The 12,955-nt window shown below is 38.5% G+C and overlaps 1 protein-coding gene across 1 annotated transcript in view; it reads left to right on the forward strand.

The window, feature by feature from the left end:
- The window catches only part of STK39 (serine/threonine kinase 39), a gene marked incomplete at its 3' end in the record, with an annotated part of 86,615 nt that extends 80,313 nt beyond the window's left edge, over positions 1 to 6,302 (forward strand). The window contains exons 16-17 of the mRNA XM_082285416.1: positions 2,133 to 2,197; positions 6,228 to 6,302. Coding sequence (XP_082141542.1) covers positions 2,133 to 2,197; positions 6,228 to 6,302 — 140 coding nt within the window. The remainder of the gene's footprint in view (positions 1 to 2,132; positions 2,198 to 6,227) is intronic.
- Between the last annotated feature and the right edge of the window lie 6,653 nt (positions 6,303 to 12,955).

Below are 12,955 nucleotides of genomic sequence, written 5' to 3' on the forward strand. Positions count from 1 at the left end.
TTTTTGTAACATTTTATTTAGGTGAAGTTAGAAATCTTGGGATTTAGGACCCAATGCCTATCTGGTTTTGTAGCACTGTCCTCATTTCAGTGAAGCCAGCTAACACTAGCTAGAGAATTTGTTCTTTTTTTTTTTTTTTTTAAGATACGTTTTACAGAGATTTGGATAAGCCAGAGCTGAGCTGCTCTTGAGTGCATGATTGTATTTTACAGATTTTTAAGACATAAAAAATAGAAGCTATTCTATCCTGGCTTCAGGAGCTATGAGGCTGAATGTTCCTTTTTGCATACATATGAGTTTCCAAGTATTAATTGTAATGAAAAGCATTATTTTTAGCATAATTATTTGCATGTATTTTATCAGGTAGGAGGTACTGTAATAAAATGGACTTAAAAGATTGTGGAAGTGAATTGTGTGATTAAAATAAAAACCGTTTGTAATGGCTAGAGTGAAGATTATGAAGCTTAAAAATGGAAAGACTTTCTATTATAGTGCCTGTACTTGAGTTCATTTAACTGTGAAGGTTAATTTTTTTCTTTATAAAAAGTGTTGTCTACAAAATGTACCTTATGTTTGCTTTTAAGTCCCATCTTCAGTTTCAAACACCCTTTCATCTCTGGTTAAATTTATTACAAGTGTATAAAACATCCTTGATGCCATTTTAATTGTATAAAGAAAATGAGACCCACAGAAAATTGATTTGCATTTAACAGTGGTAGATTAGCCTAATTGTTTACTTCTCTAAATTCCCTTGCTAGATACTGTACTTCCCCTGTGAGGTGAATTTCTGTTATTACACAGTGGATCGTGCATGATCAGGCACAGTGGGAATGAAAATGTTGTCATCAGAATGTTAGAAGACGGAGGAAGCAGAAACCTAAGTTTGTAGCAGTAGGACATTGAACATGCAAATGTTTGGTGTGTATCTTCCACCATATGAACTATGTGGAGAGAGTTATTTATGTGCAGCATTTACTTTCTTGCTGCTCTGCTTTATGGTACTCACCTATTCAGTGTACTAAGAAATGTCTGCTACTTAATACCTGTTCGTTTCCTTTTCATAATCTTGTTTAAACAGCTCTGCCAGGTGTGAAATATTTGTCTCATGCTCATATCCTGTTGATGACATCTTGTGCTCATACATCAGTCTTGAACAAAGGCCCTTTATGATTTGGTCTGAGTTAGTTCAGGATCTATGACTGTGCAAAGCTGGGGAGCCAGTTCCGTAAACATACAAAGCTGAAAGCAGCCATACTTTTTTTTTTGGTCAAGATTAATGGTAGCAGTATTGTTAAAACAGACCAATTAAAAATGTAACTTAGGTGTTTTGATAGAAAAAGTGTTTATTAATTTCCTGCATTCTCCTCCTCTGTTTTCAAAGAGTAAATTGTTTCCTTCCTGCTATTTCTGTTACAGCATAGAGCTTCCTTTTCTGGATGCTCAGGCTCTGTTCATTCAGTTTTTTCATCAAGTGTTTATTGCTGTTACTTCAGAAATTTTGATCATGTTTGCTAAGAGAGTAGTTTGAAGATCATCTCTTTTTTTATCACACTCATAATTATGTTTTAACTCTTTTTTTTTTCCCTGCTAGTTGGCTGTAACATTTCACCAAGAATCTGTGTCAGTGTTGATGCCAGCCCAAAAACGGGACAGAAACACATGCATAAAGCCAGTTAGAGGGGACAGTGAGCTCAGCCTCCTGCTAGAAACTTGTGCAGATCGTGACCCTGGCTATAGCAGAAACGTGATATAATGCCAGCCATCACCTTCTCCTTGGCTGTGTGATTCTCCCATCTTCCTTGCACTTGCATTTGTGTGATTGTTAACTGTTTATGGAATAGACTCAACTGGAAATCAGTGGGGTTTTTTTCTGTCATTTGGTTTTCAGGCAGATTTTCCCCCTGAATCAGTTCACATAATCACAAAATATCGGTGACTGTGAAAGAAAGGAAGCAGGATTTATGGCAGCTCAACTTCCCTCTGAAACAGCAGCTAGAGAGTGATTAAATGATTCAAGTGGTAATTTACAGACATGTATGTATGTAGAATTAAGTAGAAGATTCAAGAAAAGGCTTGATGTCAAGTTGAATGCAATTTTTTGGAAATCATATTTTTGTGTCTTTCTTTTACAGTTGCTGCTAACTTACAGAAGATAGTAGATGATCCAAAGGCCTTGAAAACATTGACTTTTAAGCTGGTAGGTAAAAGCATCAATGGAAGAAACAAATAAATTATCACAATATTCACATAGAGTCTGGGTTCTATCTCATTTACAGCTATTTTGTTGAATAAATGTGTTGACAGGTAAGGTGATGGAAACTGCTGTGTATTAGACAAAAAGATTAAACTCTGTTTTGAAAGGACAGCTCCATAACTGCATGGGGAAGGAGGTTCAGTCACATGAGTTCTGAGGCAGTCTGAGGTTTAGGTGAGAAACTGCAGAAAGAAAGCCCCTAGGAAGAATAGCAGAAACAAGTAAAGCAGAGAAAACTGTAATTGCTAGGTTAACACTCCTTCACCCCCACCCCCTTAGCTCTACCCTGGCTGAAGTGTCCTCTGTTAATGGACATATTGTTCCAATCCCATTTTTTACAACCCCTGCCACCATTTTTCTTGCATGCGGGTCACCTTCTCCACTGCTTGCTTCTCCTTAGCTCTTCTTTTCAACCTTCTTTCAGTTGACCATCCCCACCTGCGAGCTGATCTTTCTCCCACTGTATTTCATTACTGTTTCTCCCTCCCCACCTCTTTCTATCTTCTGTATATATGTCATCAGACCCTGGCTTTGGGCTTGGGACTCTTTTCTGTGCTGCATTTTGTGCCCTGGACCATGGGTCCTGAATTTTCATCAACTTTGATTGTAGCATGATAGTTTTAATTTAATATTAATAAATTTACATTGCGAAAACTTGAGTCAGAATTGATGTGCTGTTTGTTTTTATTTCTTGCTAAAATGAAGCTGAAAAATTTATATACCTGAAGCTATTGAATTATTAGGTATGCAAATAGCAATTAGTTTTCAGCACCTTTTGCTGAGAGTGACTCAGTCACACCTGAGAGACTAGACTGAATGTCTGTTAGATAAGTGGGTCTCTAGAATCACAGCTTTGTTTATAAAAGCAGCTGCTTCAGATGGGCTGTAGAGAGCCATTTTTAGACCTAGTTGATAATGATGTGTTAATTCAGGACTGTTCTTCCCATGTCATTCTTTATACAGATCTGATGAGTTTTAGCTGACTCATTTGAACTCATTTTTCCCCTACAGTCCAGTAAAATCCCCAGAACTTCCACATTCCTTGTGAGAAGTGGTTGGGGTAGGGAAATAAAGACATGTAACTCAAATTCTTTTGTTTCTCTGGCCTTTGTTATAAATATAGCTTAAAGGCTGATGCTTTTCTTATTGCAGCTGATCTGTGCTCTTGCTGCCTTAACATCTGACTTGGCTTTATTGTGTAGTAAATGGCATCTGACCAAGAGCATTTAGATAACAGATACTCCAGAGGCTCTGCAGAAGTCTGGGTTTCTCGATCCCACACTTGAAATAGAGGCTTGTGATTCCACAATGTAATATCCCGTAGTATCTGGGTTGTATATCTTGAAAACAAATCCACTTGAAAATTTAGGTTGGGATATTTTTTTCTGTTTTTTGGTGATTCAGTTGGATTTATTGCTGGGGTCCAGTCAATGTCACGTAGTATTTCAGATTCCAGTGAGTGAATGCTGCTATCATCCTGCTCCTTACCATAATCAGAACTAGCAGACAATCCAAAATCAATGTCCCTGCTGTAGGTAAGTTCCACTGGATAGGTAGCAATTCTGGAAGTTAATTTTTAACCTTAGTTTCTTCCTGATACTTTTGACCTAGGTTTCCTGCACTAGTTCTTATTTTATGGGGAAAGACCGTAACAAGAAGTATCCTAATTTATTTTTATCCTTGGATTAATTTGATATATGTTCTGCTTCTGCCTATTTCTGTATTGTGTAGTGAAGTTGCTGAATGAATTGTTGCCTATGAGAGCTCTCTTACATCTTGGTATGCAATACTGGGTCTTGTTACCTCTCAGCAAGATCTCATTGAATCTGAGAGCGCTTGTATATGAGTTGATTAAAACACATTTTATTGGTAAATATTTAATGAGGATTAAAGGTCTAAATGTAGCTAATCCTATATCTATTCAGCTATTCAGTATTCCTTAGTCTAGGATTAGTTGCTAGTATTTCTGGACATGGAGTCTGGTTAGTATCTCACTGCTTAAAGGCTGCTATTGCTGGTATTTTGCTGCTATATAATATTTCTAGTCACACAGCAAGAACGTTCATATTTGGGGGCAAAAAGGAACAGTTTATATCTTAACTATTTTTGTATTTAATTATTATTGAAATAATAAACAAAATTTTTAAGGTGAGATGCCTGGATGGCAGGGGTTGGATTCCCCCTCTTGCATATTTTTTAAAGAGTGTATCTTTGATCTTACAATGAGGTCATTCTGCAGAAACATATATAGTGTTAAATATCCACTAGTTGTCTTGGCTAACACAGAATGAAAACTTCCTGCAGGAGCCAGCTGTCCACACTTTGGGAAGGAGGCTGCTTTAATATACAAATACTCTTGGTAACGCTCAAGGAAACACAAAATTATTGCACAGCATAATGTGCATTTTGTGTAAGGACTTTGCTTATCAAAAAGGGTGGGAAAAAACCCATTAATGAGAGAGTGTGTTCAGTCTGTACTGAATACTTTTATGTTGCAGTTTGTTTATAGTATTTGTATTTATGCTAAGCACAAAATCTAAGTTAATAGATTCCAGGTGCATTAAATAGATAAAATATAATACTGATAAGGAAGGCATTTAAAAATCTATATGCATCTGGATATGTTACTTAGCATGGTTTTGAAGAGATTGATAGCTAGCTAGAGTGTAGAACAGTGTTAGTAGTATTAGCACTTTTTAGCATTAAATTTTAAGTGCAAAATTCAAACTGCATTTATTTGGTAAATCCCCAATCCAAGAACCATTCAGATATCTGAATAGTTACCAAGAGTGATGATCTCAGACCTTTAACTTGCTACTTCTGTGGAATAAGAGCCGTGAAATACTATCTGGAGAGACATCTTCTGTTGTCTGTGTCTGCTCAGAGTAAATTTGAAGGACTAGCCTAATGTAATAATTCCACAGGTGTCAACATAGTTTATTTCTTGTCATGAAAATTCAATGGATTATGTCACTTGGTGCACCTTGTATGCACAGTCTGAAAGCTCTTTACCTTATAGTGCATGTTCATGAACCAGTTCTGTTAAAGGGTTCAGCTGCTATTAATGCAAAAAAGGATCAAAAGCATTTTTCTAGGGTGAACCAATTGTTCTGTTGGGGATATTTTGTGATACGCAAAAGAATCTGAAGGCATCTGTCATAAGTAAGTAAGTGTTACACACTTCTAATCCAATTATATTAATATTTTGTCTTATCTAACATGCAGATAAAAATGTATAAATATCTTTATTTAAAAGGTAGTCACTTTGTCCTACAGATGCCAATTTTGTGTTTAAAAATCAAAACATAAAAATATTTTGCCTCCAGCATATTTTTTCTAAAACAGACCTAAAGTAATAGTTTAGTCCTGAGCAAAGTGGTTTTATATTCTTACTGTTACATATGAAAAATTAACTGATCACTTGTGCTGGTTTGTATTGTGATAGGCTTTACTGAAGAATCTAAACTGTATGTTACTAGATTGCACTGTCAGGAGGGAGCTGTCCTTTTGCAAATATTAGTATTTACTCTTCATAGACTGCTTCAATTTCTTGTTTAAAAATTCAGCTGGTTGGTATTCCAAACTAACTTGCTGGCTGGACTCATGAGACATTTTCTGTGTACAGCACAGTGGTAAAAAGTGGATTCTGTACATGTATATTAGTTGTTCTTCATGAGTGAAAACCATTTACTCCCATGAAAAAGCAAATTTGGCTCCAGTCTGGAAAGTTTGGCTTAAGGAATTTGGGTATTTCAGTCTCCATTTTCCAGTATTCTTTTCTGTAATTTTTAATATTGACTACAAGAGTTTGCTAAAATTAAGGATGCAACTGGTTGACACTGACAGAGGCTACATGAAGCAGTCTGAAGCTTTCCTTCAACCAAGCTGTTTGCTGACTGGGCGAGATGGGGAAACTTTATATCCTGGTGCTTTGTAGCGTGATAATACTAAACATTTCTGTTTGTACTTGCAGGCCTCTGGCTGTGATGGCACTGAGATTCCCGATGAAGTGAAACTGATTGGTTTTGCTCAGTTAAGTGTCAGCTGATGTCTGTCCCTTGACCCCAAGCCGAATTGTGAGATTGCGAAAACGCCAGCTTAGATGCAAAGGAGAATTAATGCACCACACACTGAGTTCTGCTTCATTATCTAGCAATTCACAAAGTCAGAACAAGCAAAGCCCACAGCTACACCGCTGCTGTTAACTTTCAAAATGCTCCTAAATGTCTCTTAGCAGCTGATTTGGATTCCCCGTAAGTGAAAAGCCTGTGGAAATGCACTCAGGTGGCTGTATTTATTGGTTACAAAAGGAATTTTCTATCAAGCTTACTTCTTTCATAGACTTTGAGTGATACTATTTTACCTGTACTTGTGGTTGATAATACTGCCTCTGTTCTGTTACATTTAGAAATTAACATACATATAAAAGTTTAGAATTATTAGCCGAACTTGAATTCTAGTTTTAAAAATGACTGTGAATTTTATTTTTCATATATTTATGCATTACACATCCTAGTAATAAGAAAATTATTTGACTTGATTATGTGCTATTTGCAGTTAAGCTCCCACTATTTTAAAAAGTTTCAGATATGTCTTTGAAGTATTTGGTAACTTCTAGGGGTTTCTTGAAATTATTTGATTTGGCATTAGCAAGCTTTTGTTGGTTGTGTGTAAAAAAAAAAACCAACAGTCCACAAACTGATTGTCAAGAGAGTGGGAGGTGCCTTGCAGATATTAATGTTTTAAGAATGTGCCTGAGGCTGCTTATATAAATAATCTCCATTTTCTAGAAGTATCATACATATGGTACAATATATAAAAATATATCTAGTTATCTGGGCAAGGAGGGGATATACAGTAGCAAAGGTGTTAAGAGTATTTTGACTATGCTTTATTGGGGAGTCTATGAGCTAGAGCTACTGTGAACTGTTGTTGTTAAGGTAGAATGCCTACTGTGTCCATCTCTGATCTGACTTACCCTTAATGATAGAAACTGGTTTCATACAGGTGAATAAAAACTTGAAGAATGGAACTAAAGCTTTATTTGAAGTTTTGCAAAATACCAAGGTGGAGTGAAAATAATAGGGCTTTGTGCAATGATCAAGTAAAAGTCTGTTACAAAGAAAACACTTTGACCCAAGTAGTCCTCTGCTTAACCTGTGACATAGATGTTACGGAGCTAGGGAACTTTAGAAAGACTTTCACATGTGGAGACGTGTTTCTCAGAGGTTACAATTTAAACTACTTCCTAGTTAATCCTAGATAAGTGGCAGCTCTTTAATGTACTGAAAATGGCAAATATATATTATTAAGAGAAGTTATTTATAATGCCTTGTCATAATCATTGAGGTGTTCTAGAACTATTTGCATACAACTCAATGTAATCCCATCCCATCCTACTGTTTACATGATGATTACTCCAAGATGACTGCAAAGGTTAAAAAAATAAAACTAAAATAAAGATGTATTGCACAAACTGATTTGTATTTTCAATTTCCATGCTCTGAGTGGATTACAGTGTTGTTATTACAAAAGGTTGGTGCCCTTACTTAGTTTGGAAGCAGCAGCTGGGAAGGAGGAGAGGAAATGCTGCTTACTCCCTTGGGGCAGAGGGTTGCTTTGGCTCCTTGCTCTCTAGGGCTTTGCAGAAGCCATTTTTAAGGCTCCCAAGGTGTTGCTTCAAGAAATCAATGGTTTTCCCGCGGCCGGCCCTGTGCGCGGCTGGTTTGTGTGGGCAGCGAGCGGGAGGGCCCGGGGTGGGGTCCGCGGCCCAGGTGAGACGCCTTGGGGCTGGTCAGGCCTCTTGGGGCGATTGGTGGCCGCAGAGCTCTTGGTGGGCGAGCCTTGGTACTGGGCTGGGTTTTGGCAGCCGTGCAGCTGGCGAACAACAGCGGTAAGTGAACTTTTCCCCAGGGGCCTGGGCACCGTGTCTCCGGGCACCGTGCTGGCCGTGGCCGGGGGTGCCGGGCGGCGGGCAGGGGCTGGCCCCGGCGGGGGTTCGGCCTCTGGGCAGCCTCGGCTGTGTAGGCTCGGGGCGGGCTGCAAGCTGGCAACTGGTCATTCACCTTCGTGTGGGAGTGTGAGGAAATAAAAAAGGTACCTTAAACGTGCACCTCCCAGTGACCCAGGTGATAACCTGCAGTGCTGCGATGGAGTGGCTGCTGAGCAGGACCGGGAGGAGTTAAATTCTGAGCCTTGCTATTGGATTATTTTTATATGTTTAAATGTACATTTCTGTAAGTACTGCACCGTTATTTACTAATCCACCTGCAAAATAGTTAGCTGGGGCAATACTTTTTCTGGCAAAGAAGTGAATGAAAAGGGAAGCTTTTTGTTTTCACTGATCTAGAAAAAGAAGTGGAATATATATAGAACATATATTTGGATGAAAATCACGTTGGACTCGCTATACATCTCCCCAGAAGCTGGGGAAAAAGTGTTGGGGTATGAGTAGCAACTGTCAAGAGTGCTCATCTGCTGTGCTGGTTGGGGCTGCAGGAGGTATCTAAATAAAGAATGTAATGCTTTAACTGATGCAGTCAGCAGTATTGTACCAAGATAAAGTGGTAACAGTTGTTGCTCACTTGTGGTCTGATGCAGAAACACGGTGATGCTTTCTGTGATTCAGTGAGGCAGCAAATTTTTGTGGCGCTGTTACTTACCACAGCTGTGTTGGGTTTTAAAACTTTTTTCTTGTTCTTACTGCTAAGATATTGTGGATAAATGCAATGTGAGCAAAATGAATTTTTTAAAAGGTAGAAAGAAAGGGTAATTAAAGCTTTAGTGTGTTAAAATGAAGTTTATAAGTAGGTTATACTCTCAGTACATACAGGTTAAAAAAAGGTGAAAATATATAGTAGATTGCCGTAGAAAGCAGTGAGCAAGCTATGATAGAAGTAAATGCCAAATGTAATAGCAGTTTGCTTCCTTTATATTATATACACATCCTCTGTTGAATAATAAGGGAGAAATCTAGCAGCTATTCATTTGTTCACATTTATGTGAACAGTGTTAAGGAGCTGGGTAAAGTTCTTATATGTGTGACATGACTTGATCCAAAATAGTTGTGGTGCTGATGTAGCTAGCTACAGCACCTGCCTTGTTTGAAAGAAAAGGTCTCTAATTAGTGAGGTGAAGCTGGAACAGGTGAGCTACCATATAGCTGTCTCTAACGCCAGGAAAATAGGGCTTAATTAGATGCTGCTAAAAATAAAATCATCTGTATGATGATTATATGCCAGTGCCTGCATCTGGGCACTTGCAGGCTCTGTGGGCTGATTAATATCAGTGTCCATGGAGCCAGCCATGCCAGCTTGCTGTGCTTTAGCTTGCTGAAAGTAGCTCTGTGGACTGAGATGAAAGTCAGTCAAAACACAGTTCTGCATTTATTAGTTTCAAAGTGTTAGGATGAATATAAACATAGAATTTAGCTCAGCACAGAACCAGGTCTGGAGACTAAGTGCATGTGTAAAAGGAGTGGGAGAGAAGGGACATTTCCAGCCTTTTATCTCGTGGGACTCCAGCGTGGGCGTTAGGCCAGGAAAGCTGTTTCCTATGCTGGCAACATATGCTTTTTGTGCCAAGAGAACAGGAGCACACATCTCTTTCTTCTGACAAGTGCTGACCTCAGATATTCCCATCAACATGTACAGAGTTGTGCATTCAAACTGCAGTTCAGCTGGCTAGCTAGGTAAGTATCTTTGTTTTCTAAAATGTTATCTATGTACTATCACAATTTCCTCTATTGCCCTAGAACACACTTTGTGAGTGGGAGTGGAAGGGGGCGAGCAGGGAAACAAGTCAGGAAACATAATTGAATTTTCTCTCGCCTGTGTTCTCTCCTGATGTGAAAGATGTGTGCCTTTTCACATAGCTTGGTCCAATGTCGTATCTCCAATTTTGGAGCTTTGAGAGCAGTCCTATGAAATTTGATTGTGAGGCATCCCTTCAAAATGTTTTTAAACACTGTTATTTCTCTAAGAGGGAATGCTGTGTGCCTCCCCCTCATGCTTTTTGTTAATCAGAGATTTGTTTTCCTTTTCACCACCTACCTCTGCATAATGATGTTGGATGGTGAGATTGGCCTGTGCCTGAAATCAATTAGCTCTGATGAGTAATCTGACACAGACCTAAAACACTGCTAATTGAGTGCATTGAAAATGCTGATTTCTGTTTAGCAGGGAGCAGAGGATGTTGCTGCCTGTTCCCACCTTATCCTCCCTCATTTTATCAAAGCAGCAAAAAAAAAAACCAGAGACCTTGTTGATAAGAAATAGCAGTTGGTATATTTTTTTCTCTGAATCAATTGTGATAGAACTTTATTCAGTCAATTGTTTTTGGTTTTTCTGCTGCATCAAGTGGGCAGCCTTTCTGCTCTCTTGCAATGTACTCATGCATGTGCATGCACAAAGAATGCTAATTATTTTAAAATGAGAAGTTGGAAAAGCATCAGGAGCCTACATCTTTGCGTTCCTTGTGCATGAGCTCTGCTAATGAACAGCTAGGTTTACTCAAACCACGAAAACTCCAACAAAGTCTGGTTTCCTTGCATTTATTGCACAGTGGCCCAGCTGATGAAATATCCAGGCATGTTAGTTGAGCGTTGTGACATTTTAGTTATTAATTTTCCCTCAATGACTAAGAGTAACATTGCAGTGTACATAAAAATGTGGTTTTATAGCTGCTTTATGATTTAGATTGATGCTCATCAAGCTGCTTTCATAGTTGTGTTCATCTGAGACGTTGAATCAAACTCAGTAGTTGTGAAGCTGTCTGCTGCTAATATTCAGAATATGGGCAGTGGTGGCTCAGTGAGCTTACAGGGATATGGAAGAGTATTTGGTAAGAAGGAGAAATACAATTTTCACTGCATAAACCAATAGGGAGGCAATCTTGTCATTTTTGGGACATGCATATTTTGCCATCTAATTTTCAAGTGTGAATTTGAAAGGCTGTGCTTGTTTATTGTCTCAGTAGGATGTAGAAAATCACTTATGCAAGTGGATGTGTTTATGTAGAGGAACAGCTATACAAAATAGAATTGGAGTAGGTGGGAAATACATGCCTTTACTCAATTTTTCCCCATAGGTACACTTTTAAAAATTAGTAAAAACCAGCTATCTTTCAAATAGGGAGATTTTAAAATTTATTTATTCTTATGGAAAGAAACCAAATTGTTACCTGGTTCTTTTTCATCCATTTAATAATTCAGAATCATTGGGGAAAGATGCTGCTCATGAATAAGAATGCTGGGGTTTTTTAGATTTATTTTGAGCAAAAAGGCTTTTCGAGTTGTATCATGTTTACTCTGTAGACCCCATTGATCCAGCTTTCTTTCCTTTGAGAACAGTTGAGTTATGACATCTCAAAATGTATAGGAATGTGTGATTATTTGTACAATTGTCTTTTCACATAAAAAGCAGTGTGCATAGCTGTTTATCATCAACAGGAAATGATAAATAATGAAGCAGAAGAACCAGAGAGCATCTAGAGGGTTTGAGTAGGTGGACTTTGTGCTACTTATGTCCTATGAAAATAAATCAATAGGAAAAAAGATTTAACCTCACAGTAGTAGAACTGTGTTCTGGAAGACACTGTATTGCATCTCTTCAAGGTAGAGGCCTGTATTTCTGCCTGCATCTCTGTTTTTGAAAGATTGGAATTGGTTTTATGAAGCAGTTTGGTATTTGGGGATGGGGGGTGGGTAAACACCAAATTGTACGCCCCAACCCCCACATACTGTACCTGTGATGTTTTGTAATGTAAAGGGCAAGGAAAGCTTTTGAAGACTGTTACCTTAACCTGCTGGTATTTGTATTAAGGTTGCTGAAAGTTTGATTGTTTCGTTCTGGCAAATGAATATGTTTTGCCGGTGCCCTGCATTGCACTAGTACTCTATTATTGACCAAGAAAGAACAAAGTAAAAATCAAATGGTCAGCAAACAAGAGTTTTTCAGAACAAGGCAGGTGTGGATATAAATGCTTCCTCTTCTCCTAGGCTTCCCTGTGGTTTAGTCGGTCCTGCTTCCCATTGCTCCTCTCATGTGCTGTCTGGTGGGAGGAGGCTCTTGTGCCATGGTGTGGCAGCCAGGTCCCAGCCTTGCCGAGTCTGCTCATTGCTCTCGCAGTGAGAATTGAGCTGAGGCCTTTGGGCTCTGAATGTTCCTGAGCAAGAAGTTAGCAGTGTTCCATTCTGATGTGAAAAGTACCTTCCTAGAGGTAAATCTACTGTGCCTTTTTTGCGGGACTTCGTACTTTGTCTAAGTACAAAGAAATATATTTTATTGTTTTCAAGGTTGCTTCCTAGGTTGCAGAGATCTTATAGCATAAGCTGAAAGCTGCAGCTTTCTGACAGTGCTAGATGGGCAATTTGTGAAATTAGATAGAATTCCTAACCATTTTTTTCAGCTCTGTGGGAAGGTTTTTGTGAAGTAAGTGTTTGCATTGAGGAAAAGTCGAATAGTTACCTGGCCGAGGTTGTTAAACCTGAAACTGTCCCCATCATCTCATAGAATCAGCTAAGAATCCTGTTGCATTCAGGATCTTTTTCTTTCTCTCTTTCTTCTCTCTCCTTGTTAGATCACCTCTGATTAAAGCAAAGCACTGGAGCATTTACTCTATATTATGAGAAATAGGAAGAGGGTGGAGAAATCCACCTAGAATTAGAACAGAGAATCCAGGGGGAAGGACCATTATTGAAAT

This window comes from Coloeus monedula (assembly GCF_965178545.1).
Source record: "Coloeus monedula genome assembly, chromosome: 7".
Lineage (NCBI taxonomy): Eukaryota > Metazoa > Chordata > Aves > Passeriformes > Corvidae > Coloeus > Coloeus monedula.